Source organism: Cotesia typhae, unplaced genomic scaffold (assembly GCF_013202065.1).
Source record: "Cotesia typhae breed Kobodo isofemale line unplaced genomic scaffold, CoteBio_Ctyphae scaffold_152, whole genome shotgun sequence".
Taxonomy (NCBI): domain Eukaryota; kingdom Metazoa; phylum Arthropoda; class Insecta; order Hymenoptera; family Braconidae; genus Cotesia; species Cotesia typhae.
Window position 1 is genome coordinate 5,694,310 of NW_027423776.1, and position 11,213 is coordinate 5,705,522.

Below are 11,213 nucleotides of genomic sequence, written 5' to 3' on the forward strand. Positions count from 1 at the left end.
AAATTAATTTTGTTGAAAAATTTTATTTTTTCATTGAAGAAATAAAAATTTTTCTCACAGTAACTTTTTTAATAAAAAAAATTTTTCAGATTTGGAAAAAAAAATTTTGAATGAAAATTTGTAAGTTATTTATTTAAAATTATATAAAATTTTTTAAAAATTAATTTCTTGTCACAAAATTGCCCATTTTTTCAAAAGAAATTTTTTCTCTCAGTTTAATCTGTAAATTTAATTCTTAAAAATATAATTTACAAATTAGTCTTCCACTTTTTCAAAATCTCGGCAGCTTTCTGCAAATTTTCATCTTTTTTAATAAAACAATAACGAACATTGTCCTCAGCAAGGTGTTTGTGCTCGTCGGAGTAAAAAGCCGACGGAGGAATCCCCTGGAGCCCGACGTTTTTGGTCATCCACTTGGTGAACCGATAATCACGCCAGAGATCAGTTTCCTCATCAAGCTTGACCTTATTCTCCAAAGCTTTCCAATTAGCGATCATAAAATAGCCACCCTCGGGTATCGTCGGCGACATTCCGACATCCGCGAGAAACTTGGCCATAAAGTCACGCTTGGGCAATAACTCTTTGGCTAAACTCTTAAAGTAGCAGTCAGGCTGATCGAATTTCTTCAACTCTTCCTCGAATCCCACGGCGACGGCTTCCTGAGTTGGAGTAACGCTGGTGTAAACGCAGTTCTGGTGTACGACTTTGAGGTTGTACAGCAGATTTTCGGGACCGTACGCCCAACCCAGTTTCCAGCCGGTCACGCTGAAGGTTTTGCCAGCCGATCCAACGGTGATTGTGCGCTGGTACATGTCCGGCAGTGTTGCTAAAAATATTTTGATTACCGTTAGCATAAATAAACCAACAGGTATAAATAAATATTTATGGCTAAAGTTATCAATCTTGAGAAATATAATCACCAATTCTGATGTGTTGTGCTGGCTCATAAACCATCCACTCGTAAACTTCATCAGATAGCACCAGAACGTCCCATTTCTTAGCTAAATCTGCGATAAATGTTAGTTCATCCATTGTAAATACTTTGCCAATTGGATTATGCGGTGTATTTATTATTATTCCTTTGGTTTTGCTGTTAAATAGGCTGGCCATTTCGTCCCGATCAAAAATCCAGTCTGCTGAACTTATAAGTCCTGATGTTTTTGTCTAAAAAATTAATATTTGTGTGAAGAATTTTACAAAAATAAAATTGTTTAATTTTTTTTTTCTCAAGTAAAAAAATGATTTAACAGACATCTAACAATTTTTTTAATTTTTATAAAAATTAAATTATAATGAAAAAAAATTATGACACTGAAGTTAACAGACTTTATAAATTTTTTTATAATTTCATAGCAATGAAATTATTATTATAAAAATTTTAATAAAAAATTTCACATCTAGAAATTAAAAAAATTTACAAATGTAAATTGTTTAAAAATATTTTTTCTTTATAATTTATTTTTAATAAAAATCAAGAACACTGTTAGATGTCTACTGTTATCAGTATCAAAAAATTTTTCAAAAAAATTCTATATTTAGAAATTGAAAAAAATTATAAATGTGAATTTTTTAAAGTAATTGATTGGTAATAAAAATACCAAGAATTGTCAAATTGATCTGCTAATTTCAGTATTGTAAAAAGAAATATTTACTGGCTTGAGTGGTATAAACCGTGGAACTCCACCAGAAATCCGGACCAAGGGTTCATAACAATCAAAAAAAGGCTCGATAATAATCCATTCATCTCCTTTTTCAGTATGACCTTGGATAGTTGAATAAATAGCCTCATACGCTCCAGATGTGACAAGTACTTCAGTCTGGGGGTTCAGCTCCCTGCCCAAGACTTTTGAGTAGACTTTCGCCAGAGCGTTGACCAACCGCGGATGACCCTGGGAAAAATTAACCATCGAATCATTCCCAACGAAATATCACTTACTCATATTGAAATCTAAATCAAGATAAGATAACCACGTACAATAGTGTATCTATTGTAAGTGATTTATAGCCGTCAACTCACAAAACTTCTGGTGTATTGATTCAGCAGCGGGTTTTCACTTTTGGTAGCTGCGGCCAGTGCCTCTGTGACGTGGCTGGGCGCAAAGAAATCCGGGAACCCTTGACCCAGGTTCAATGGTTTGTATTTCAGGTCCAGTGCGATGTACTCAACCCTGAAATGATAAAGATTATTTATAATAAATAATATTAAATATTCAGTGGTTTATTTATGTAATATGTAATAGTTAGTGATGCTGAAATTTATAGTTATTATTAATTACCAAATGAAAATTAAATTAGCAGATATTTGATCATTTTAATAATTTTTTTTTAAAATATATTATAGCAAAAAAAATTAAAATTAATTTAGCAGATATTTGATAATTTAGAGAATTTTTGTAATAAATAAATTGTGATAAAAAAAACTACATGTGTAAATTTAAAAAAATTAAAAATCTTATTTTGTTTTTAAATAATTAAAAGAAAATATTTGTTTGTTAAAAAAAATTCAAGATTGTGAAGTGATAACTAAATTTAATGTCACAAAAAAAAAATTATAGAAAAAAAAAAAATCAAAAGCATAATTGATAAGTAGAAATTACAAAAAAAATTAAAAATAATTTTTTGGGATAAACTAGTTAATTAAATAAAATTAAAAAATTGTCAAGTGACTGCTAAATTTAATTTTCATTAAAGTTAGCCGCCATTTAAACATTGAATAAATTTATTTAACAAAAAAAATTTTTTTGAAAAATTATTTTTAATTTTTTTTGCCATCATTTATTTATTAAAAAATTGCATTTTTAATTTTTTTTTTGCTATAATTTATTTATTAAAAAAAAAATCAAATACCGGCTCAATTAATTTTTATAACTTCAATGTTATATTTACCAAACATTCTTTTCGTTTCCGACGTAGCGTTCTGGTAAATCAAACTTCGACATTGCTGATGATAAATACCGGAGATTATTTATTGTTTTTCCAACAGGTTGAGTCAATTGCCTGATGATGCCCAGTGGATATCTGCATAAATTAACAGACATGAGCTTTTTGGACAGAACAATATGTTTATGACAATATTCAACAGTTAAATTTATAATTAATAATGACAACAAACAGCGTAGCTTAAGATAGTAAAAATGAGAATGGAAACGAATCAAGACTAGCTGAAGCTGTAAGCCGACTTTAATTATTATCTATTACAAACTTTGCGATATGGGTCATTGCTTATCATTTCAGCTTATTAATGCACGTCACACATCACATGTTTTTATTTATCATAAACTGCGTTGCCATTATTATATTACCAACAATGCCAGTAATTATACTCTCTTTATTCGACGAAGTGAAATTCGACAGATTATGTTTTTATCGCTCACTGATACATATGGTTTATATATTACCTCACATGTGTAGAAAGACACCTTTCTACACATTCAAGGACCTTGCGCGCTAGACAGACATTCAGAAACTGCACACAAATATTTTTATTAGAAAAAAAAATCTATGAAAGAATTATTAGAAACTTAAAATATTTAAAAGTAATTTTAGTTAAAAAAAGTAAAAATGATACTGAAATTAGTAGATATTTGACATTTTTTTAGTTTTATTAAAAAATAAACTAAATCTAGAAAATTATAGTTTAAAAAAAATTGTATTTATAATTTTTTAGAGCTTCTAAAGATGGAATTTCTTAAATAAATTTTTTATGACATTAAAGTTAGCAGCCACTTGATAATTTTTTTAATTTTATTTAACAAATAAATTTTTTCTGAAAAACTATTTTTAAAAAATTGCATTTATAATTTTTAAAAATTTCTAAATGTCAATTTTTTTTTTCTCATTTATTTTTGCCATATTTTTAAATTTGCTGAAGAGTTAAATATCTTAAGGAAAAATTTAACATCTTAATTAATTTTAAAATGCGTTATTATATTTAAAAAAAAAAAAAAAAGTGCGGTTATTCTAAAAAATTACCAAGTTTAATACTATTAAATTTAGTAAAAAGTTTATAAATTAATAATATTTGTTTTTATCACTGTTTTGTAAATTTGTTAATTTATTTAATCAATATTATCATGCACGGACTTTGTTACTGATTCAATATTCCCTTATCATTGAGCTTTTGTTATTATTTAAGTTACTAATAAATAATAAAAACAAAAAATATTGTCGTGAATATGTAAGATTAAAAATATTAATTTATCAGTCTTTGATATATAATTGTTTAATAATAAAAAAATAATCAGTGTTGGAGATTTTTTTTAATCAACTAAAGAGTAGACTTAACAACTACGTATTGAAAATGATTAATTGAAAACAACAATAAAAAGAAGTATTTAAAAATAATTTCAAGCGCCAGCTGATTTTTGCCGCAAATACGAAGAATTCCACTTGTATAAAATATCCGCAGCTTTTTGAAGATTTTCGTCCTTTTTAATAAAGCAAAAACGAACGAGGTCCTCTCCCAAGTGTTTGTGTTCAGGACAGTAAAAAGTTGACGGAGGTATTCCTTGAATACCTACATGCTTAGTCATCCACTTGGTGAATCTATAGTCGCGGAACTCGTCAGGCTCTTCGTGCAGAGGCACTTGGTCAGCTAAAGCTTTCCAGTTGGCGATCATGAAGAACCCGCCATCAGGAACTGAAGGTGACATTCCTATGTCGGAAAGAAATTTGGCCATAAAGTCACGCTTGGGGAGCAATTCTCGGGGTAGTGTGTTGAAGTAGCTGTTAGGTTGACCGAATCTTTCAAGCTCTTGTTCAAATCCGACTGCTACTGCTTCCTGGAGAGGTGTCGCGCAGGCGTAAACGCTGTTTTGGTGGACGACTTTAAGATTGTGGAGCAATTTTTCTGGGCCATATGCCCAGCCGAGCTTCCATCCAGTTATGCTGAAAGTTTTACCAGCTGATCCGATGGTTATTGTACGGTCATACATACCCGGTAGACTTGCTAAAAAAATTTAATAATTAAATTTAAATTAAATAATAAGGTAAAAGACCCAGTTATTGACACTTGAAATTTTATTTTAATTGAAAAAAAGAAAAAAAAATGAACATTAATAAATTAATAAATATAATTTTTAAGAAAATTGAGTTTTTGAAAACATTTAATTTTTTTAATTAGAATAAAATTTTCAAAAGTCAAACAACTAGGTCAGTGTCAATAACTGAATCTTTTCTCTTGATTTTAATTTAAATTTACATTTATATAAAAATTAATTCATACTATTTGAGGAATTAATTTTTAGATTTAATTACCAATTCTAATGTGCTTAGCGTTTTCATAAACCATCCATTCATAGACTTCATCTGATATAACAATAGCGTTCCATTTTTTTGCTAAATCAGCGATAAACTCAAGCTCGTCTTGGGTAAAAACTTTTCCCAGTGGATTCATCGGGGTATTCAATATAATTCCTTTTGTCTTTTGATTGAAAAGACTGGCCATTTCTTCTTTGTCAAATACCCAATCTGATGAACTGATTATTCCGGATGTTTTTTTCTAAAAATCAGAAAATGATTGCCAGAAAAAATAAGAAAATGATATGAAATCTTGAGAAGTCACAAATTCTCTTAATAATATTATATATTTTAATTTAAAACATCAAATAAATGATGGATAATTAATCCGAAAAATTTATAATACAAAACACGTACCGGTTTGAGAGGAACAAATCTGGGTACACCACCAGAAATTTTAACAAGAGATTCATAGCAGTCAAAAAAAGGTTCTATGACCACCCACTCATCCCCGACGTCAGTATGTCCTTGCAGGGCTGCATAGACAGCTTCATAAGCTCCAATAGTTACAAGAACTTCACTGAACGGGTCTATATGTCTGTTCAAAACCTGAGAGTACAGCTTTCCAAGGATGTTGACTAATCTTGGATGTCCCTAAACAGATATTATTATTATTACAATAACAATATTAGTTATTAAATTAATTATTGACATTCATTAATTCCAACTTACAAATGATCTTGTGTACTGATTAAGAAGAGGATCATTGCTCTTAGTCGCAGCAGCGAGCGCGTCAGTGACATAAGTCGGTGCGAAAAAATCTGGAAATCCTTGTCCAAGATTCAGAGGTTTGTATTTTTGGTCCAAGTTAATGTAATCGACCCTTCAATTTATTATAATTGTAATTTATTAATCAGCTGGTTTATTTAACAATAATTTATTATACTCACCAGACAGATTTGTCGTTTCCTTGGTACCGGAGAGGTAAGTCAAATTTTGAAGAAGCTGCAGAAATATTGCGGATGATGTTGACATAATTCTTTGCGTGTTGCAAATTAAATTTTCTTGTAAACACCGCACTAGGAATCTGAAATGAGAAAAATCAATTAGACAAAATGAAGATTATTTTGTAAATAAAAAATTCACTTACCATGTTGACAATCAGGCTCAGAGCAAGAAACTGGTGTTATTTGTTGAACTCATTTTATTATTAACCGCTCGGTAGTGCAATCAACTTTTTATCAAGTGACATTAATTTTTCCTTTATTTATCAGGAAAATAAATTAAAGAAAAATAGATTGGATAAGTATTTTTTTTTTGATAATAAAAAAATTTAATTAAAAATAATAATTTTAAAGCTTACCTTTTTTAATAATTTAATTTTTTTACAGATATTATAATAATTTTTTACAAATAATTTACTTGTCAAAAAAAAAAAAAAAAATGTTGTAACGAATTTTATAACAATAAAGTTAGCTGATACCTAAAAATTTTTAGAATTTTTTTTATTAAAAAATTAATTAAAAAAATTTCACATGTAGATAATTTAAAAAATTACACTTGACAATTTTTTAATGTCTTTTAATAAATAAATTTGCTCCAAAAAATTATTTTTAAAAAATTGCATTTGTAGTTTTTTAAAATTTCTAAATGTCAATTTTTTTTCTAAATTTTTTTTGCCATAATTTATTTGTTACAAAAATTCTTAAAATTATCAACTATCTGCTAAGTTAATTTTCATCTTTTTTAGAAGTAAATGATGACACTGAAGTTGACAGACATTAAAAAATTTTTAGAATTCTATAACAACTAAATTATTATAAAAAAAAATTTAATTAAAAAATTTCACATGTGAAAATTAATAAAAATTACAAGTGAAAATTTTTAGAAGCATTTTTTTATTGTAATTTGTTGTCAAAATTTTTTAAACTGACAGCTGACGGCTAACTTCAGTATTATAGTAAGTGTATGTACCATAGATGGCGCAACTGTACATTGCCGGTATAATTCAAAAAATATTAATCCACCAATCAGTGCCGCCATGTTTAAAGTGTTTGTAACCTGTTAAAAATACCGACAATAACCACATGTGTTTTCATTTAAGGATTTGAGTAATAATATCCGCAAAAGTATTAATAAAAAAATAAAACAATGTTAGACGAGCCAAAGCTCACTAATCTCAGCAGAGATTTTGGTAAAATCCCAGATCATCAACACCCGGTAAGTTTTTAAAAAAATTAAATTAAACATTTATTTTAACTTTCAAATTTCTAACCTAATTTATTTCCGTAGCCGCTTCAAGCACTCGGGGACCCACATGTCGGTTCATTTAATTACTTGCTGGAGGAAGGGCTGAGTGTCAGTGCAGCGGACATCGTGCCAGTTTACACGCGCTTGATGAGCAATGATTTAATAAAGGTCTGGATTAATAAACTTGATGTTCAGAAGCCTTCTGTTCCTTTGGGCACCAAGGGAGTCAAGGATAAAAAGATTTATCCTTCAGAATGTCGTCAAAGAGGAAGTACTTACAAAGGTGAGCTGACAGTTGAAATAGGTTGGTCAATAAACGGCCAGGAGCAAAAATCAATTGACAGAAAAATGGGCGAAATACCCATTATGGTAAAATCCAACCAGTGTAATTTAAACGGCATGAATCCAGAACAGTTGGTGAAGCACAAGGAGCTCGAACAAGAGTGGGGTGGGTATTTTATAATAAAAGGTCACGAGAGGTTAATTAGAATGCTTCAAATGAACAGAAGAAATTACCCAATCGCCATCAAAAGATCCGGGTGGAAGACTCGAGGAGAGAAGTACAGCGATCTTGGAGTGAGCATCAGGTGCGTACGCGATGACAACACAGCAACAACCAACGTCTTGCATTACGCCACAAATGGATCAGCATTTTTGATGTTTTCGCATCGCAAAGTAATGTTCTACATGCCGGTTATCACGGTGATGATGGCCCTTTACAATTCGGTGGACAGATGGACCTACGTTAACCTGACCAGAGGTCGTGAAAACGATCATTACTACTGCACCTGCATACAGAACATGCTGCGTAGCATCAAAGACGAAGGACTGCTAACTTGTGAGGATGTTAAGAACTTTATTGGTCAGCGGTTCAGAGTAAAGTTGGGAAATGAGCTTCACGATCAAGCTACTAACGCAGAGGTTTGCGACTATCTGATGCAAAAGTGCGTCCTGATACACCTGGACGACCCCGAGGATAAGTTTCAGCTCTTGGTATTTATGACGCAGAAACTTTTTGCTTTGGCGAACAACAAAGCCAAGGTAGAAGGTGCTGATGGAATTATGATGCACGAATGTCTTCTGGGAGGACACCTGTACCTTCAGATTCTCAAGGAAAAATGCCAGACCTGGTTGAGCTCGCTCAAGAGATTAATTATCAAAAAGAACCAAAAAGTCGGTCTCCAGTTCCGAATGACTGCTCAAGAAATGACGAGCGCAATCGCACACTGCGGAAATTTCAGTGGCGAGATGGAAAATTTTCTCGCTACCGGAACCATTAAAACTGCCACTGGGCTTGGACTGATGCAGAATACCGGGCTGACGATAGTCGCGGAGAACATCAACAGGTGCAGGTACATGAGTCATTTTCGCGCTATTCACAGAGGATCCTTTTTTCAGGAAATGAGAACCACCGAAGCTCGGCAGTTGTTGCCTGACGCCTGGGGATTCATTTGTCCCGTTCACACGCCCGATGGTGCTCCCTGTGGATTGCTGAATCACTTGTCGGATAAATGTATTATCACGAAGCATCCCAAGAAAGAGCAAGTACAGCAAATTCCCCGGGAACTCATTGAACTGGGGATGCGGGAGCTCACCGGTGTCACCAAGTGGGAAAATTATTACGACGTTGTTGTTGATGGCAAAGTACTTGGAATCGTTTACGACAAGGATATTGATAGAGTAACTAATGAGTTAAGAAAGTCTAAGATAAGAGGAAAAATTCCACCGACCACGGAAATTATTAAAGTCCCCAAAAAAGGTGACTATGCCATTCAGTATCCCGGATTGTTCATTTTTACAGGACCCGCTAGGATGATGAGACCAGTAATGAATCTTAAGGTCGGAAAAATAGAGCTGATTGGGACTTTTGAGCAAGCCTACATGCACATATCGATTACCAAGTCCGAGAGACATGAATACACTACTCATGAGGAGATCAGTAAAGTATCATTTATGAGTAACATAGCTAAATTAATTCCTTGGCCGGATAAAAATCCGAGTCCGAGAAATATGTACCAGTGTCAGATGGGTAAGCAAACTATGGGTACTTGCACACATTTCCACAATTTACAGTCAGAGTGCAAGTTGTACAGACTTCAGACTCCACAGACACCGCTGGTCAGACCAGTGCAACACGACAACATGAAGCTTGATGAATTTGCCATGGGAACCAACGCTATTGTTGCTGTGTGCTCGTACACTGGGTACGATATGGAGGATGCAATGGTGATTAACAAGGCTTCTTATGAACGAGGACTTGCTCACGGATCGATTTACAAGTCTGAGTTCATCGACCTGGGCTGCTGCACCGAGAGCAAGACAAACTACGATAAGCATGGTAATAGAGCCCGTGAAATTGAAAGCTTCTTTGGACTGGACCCCAAGAATCCTAGCCTGAGAAAGACTCTGCAGGATGACGGCTTGCCTAATCCCGGGACGAGGATCAGCAAGGGCGACCCTTATTATTGCAAGTGGGACCATCTGGAGCAGAAATTTGAAATCGGCTACTGGAAGTCCAAGGAAGACGCTATTGTGGACAATGTCAGGATGTGCCAAGTTTTGAATGTCAAAGATGTCATGCGAGCTTGCATTACTTTCAGGGTGACCAGGAACCCGGCTGTTGGGGACAAGTTCGCTTCCAGAGCTGGGCAGAAAGGTATTTGCTCGATGAAGTTCCAAGCTGAAGATTTACCGTTCTCAGAGTCGGGGATGATCCCGGATATTATGTTCAACCCTCACGGGTTCCCCAGTCGGATGACAATCGCTATGTTGGTCGAGTTCATGGCGGGGAAGTCTGCCGCGACTCATGGACTGGTTCATGATGCGACGCCTTTTAGGTTTAATGAGAAGGACACTGCTATAGATTACTTCGGGAAGTTGCTGGAGATGGGCGGGTTTGATTACTACGGAGAGGAGGTGATGTACTCTGGCACGGATGGCAGAATGTTTGAAGCTTATATTTATATGGGTGTTATTCACTATCAGCGATTAAGGCACATGGTGGAAGACAAGGCTCAAGTGAGGAGCACTGGCCCAGTTGACGTTCTGACCCAGCAGCCGATTAAGGGAAGACGCCGAGGTGGTGGTGTTAGATTTGGTGAGATGGAGCGCGATGCTTTAATCGCTCATGGCACTTCTTACTTGCTCCGGGATAGACTGTTTCATTGCTCGGATAAATCTACCGCGACAGTTTGTCGGAAGTGCGGAAGTCTTCTTGGACCTGTTACTGAGTTCATCAAGAAGTTCGGAGAGTGCAGATCCAGGTGCAAGTTCTGTAATGATGATAGAGAACTTTTTGACATTGATGTTCCCTATATTTTTAGATACTTTGTTACTGAACTTGCTTCGCTTAATATTAAAGTTAAATTTGATTTTAAGTTTATTTAAAGGCTAATTTAATATTTTCTAAGTAAAGAATAAATATTTTTAAGTTTAATTTTTGATTTTTAAAATTTCATTTAGTTTTTAATCATTTTTTATAGTTTACTAATCATGATCTAGTTTAGAATATTATTATTTAGAATTCTTGATAAATAATAAACTCGGTTGTTTTTAATGATACTGAATTTAAAAAACATTAAAAATTTTTTAGATTTTTATAATAATTGAATTATTAAATTATATGCAAAAATTAAAAAAAAAATTATTAGTGCATAATTTTTTTAAAATTTTGATTTATTATAAAAATTTCAAAAATTGTTAGATGTTTTTGAAATTTTAGTATT

The 11,213-nt window shown here is 32.9% G+C and overlaps 3 protein-coding genes across 4 annotated transcripts; 1 reads left to right on the plus strand and 2 right to left on the minus strand.

The window, feature by feature from the left end:
- Positions 1 to 215: 215 nt before the first annotated feature.
- Kyat (Kynurenine aminotransferase) lies at positions 216 to 3,301 on the minus strand. Of its 2 annotated transcripts, XM_074257377.1 has the most exons (6): positions 3,203 to 3,301; positions 2,887 to 3,018; positions 2,018 to 2,168; positions 1,653 to 1,889; positions 921 to 1,164; positions 216 to 826 (listed from the first exon to the last, which is right to left on the minus strand). In XM_074257377.1, the coding sequence occupies exons 1-6, from the start codon at positions 3,217 to 3,219 to the stop codon at positions 249 to 251; spliced, it is 1,359 nt and encodes a 452-aa protein (XP_074113478.1). In that variant the 5' UTR covers positions 3,220 to 3,301; the 3' UTR covers positions 216 to 248. The 2 variants fall into 2 exon arrangements, with proteins under 2 accessions (XP_074113478.1, XP_074113477.1); XM_074257376.1 differs by lacking the exon at positions 3,203 to 3,301 and having other exon boundaries at positions 2,887 to 3,193.
- A 962-nt stretch (positions 3,302 to 4,263) lies between these two features.
- On the minus strand, positions 4,264 to 6,478 carry LOC141535989 (kynurenine aminotransferase-like). Its single transcript, XM_074256183.1, has 6 exons — positions 6,389 to 6,478; positions 6,189 to 6,325; positions 5,971 to 6,121; positions 5,656 to 5,892; positions 5,257 to 5,500; positions 4,264 to 4,948 (listed from the first exon to the last, which is right to left on the minus strand). The coding sequence occupies exons 1-6, from the start codon at positions 6,389 to 6,391 to the stop codon at positions 4,347 to 4,349; spliced, it is 1,374 nt and encodes a 457-aa protein (XP_074112284.1). The 5' UTR covers positions 6,392 to 6,478; the 3' UTR covers positions 4,264 to 4,346.
- Positions 6,479 to 7,300: 822 nt separating this feature from the next.
- On the plus strand, positions 7,301 to 10,924 carry Rpi135 (RNA polymerase I subunit Rpl135). The gene is made up of 2 exons (XM_074256467.1): positions 7,301 to 7,458; positions 7,531 to 10,924. Exons 1-2 carry the CDS (start codon positions 7,390 to 7,392, stop codon positions 10,873 to 10,875), a joined length of 3,414 nt encoding a protein of 1,137 aa, XP_074112568.1. The 5' UTR covers positions 7,301 to 7,389; the 3' UTR covers positions 10,876 to 10,924.
- The last annotated feature ends 289 nt before the right edge of the window (positions 10,925 to 11,213 follow it).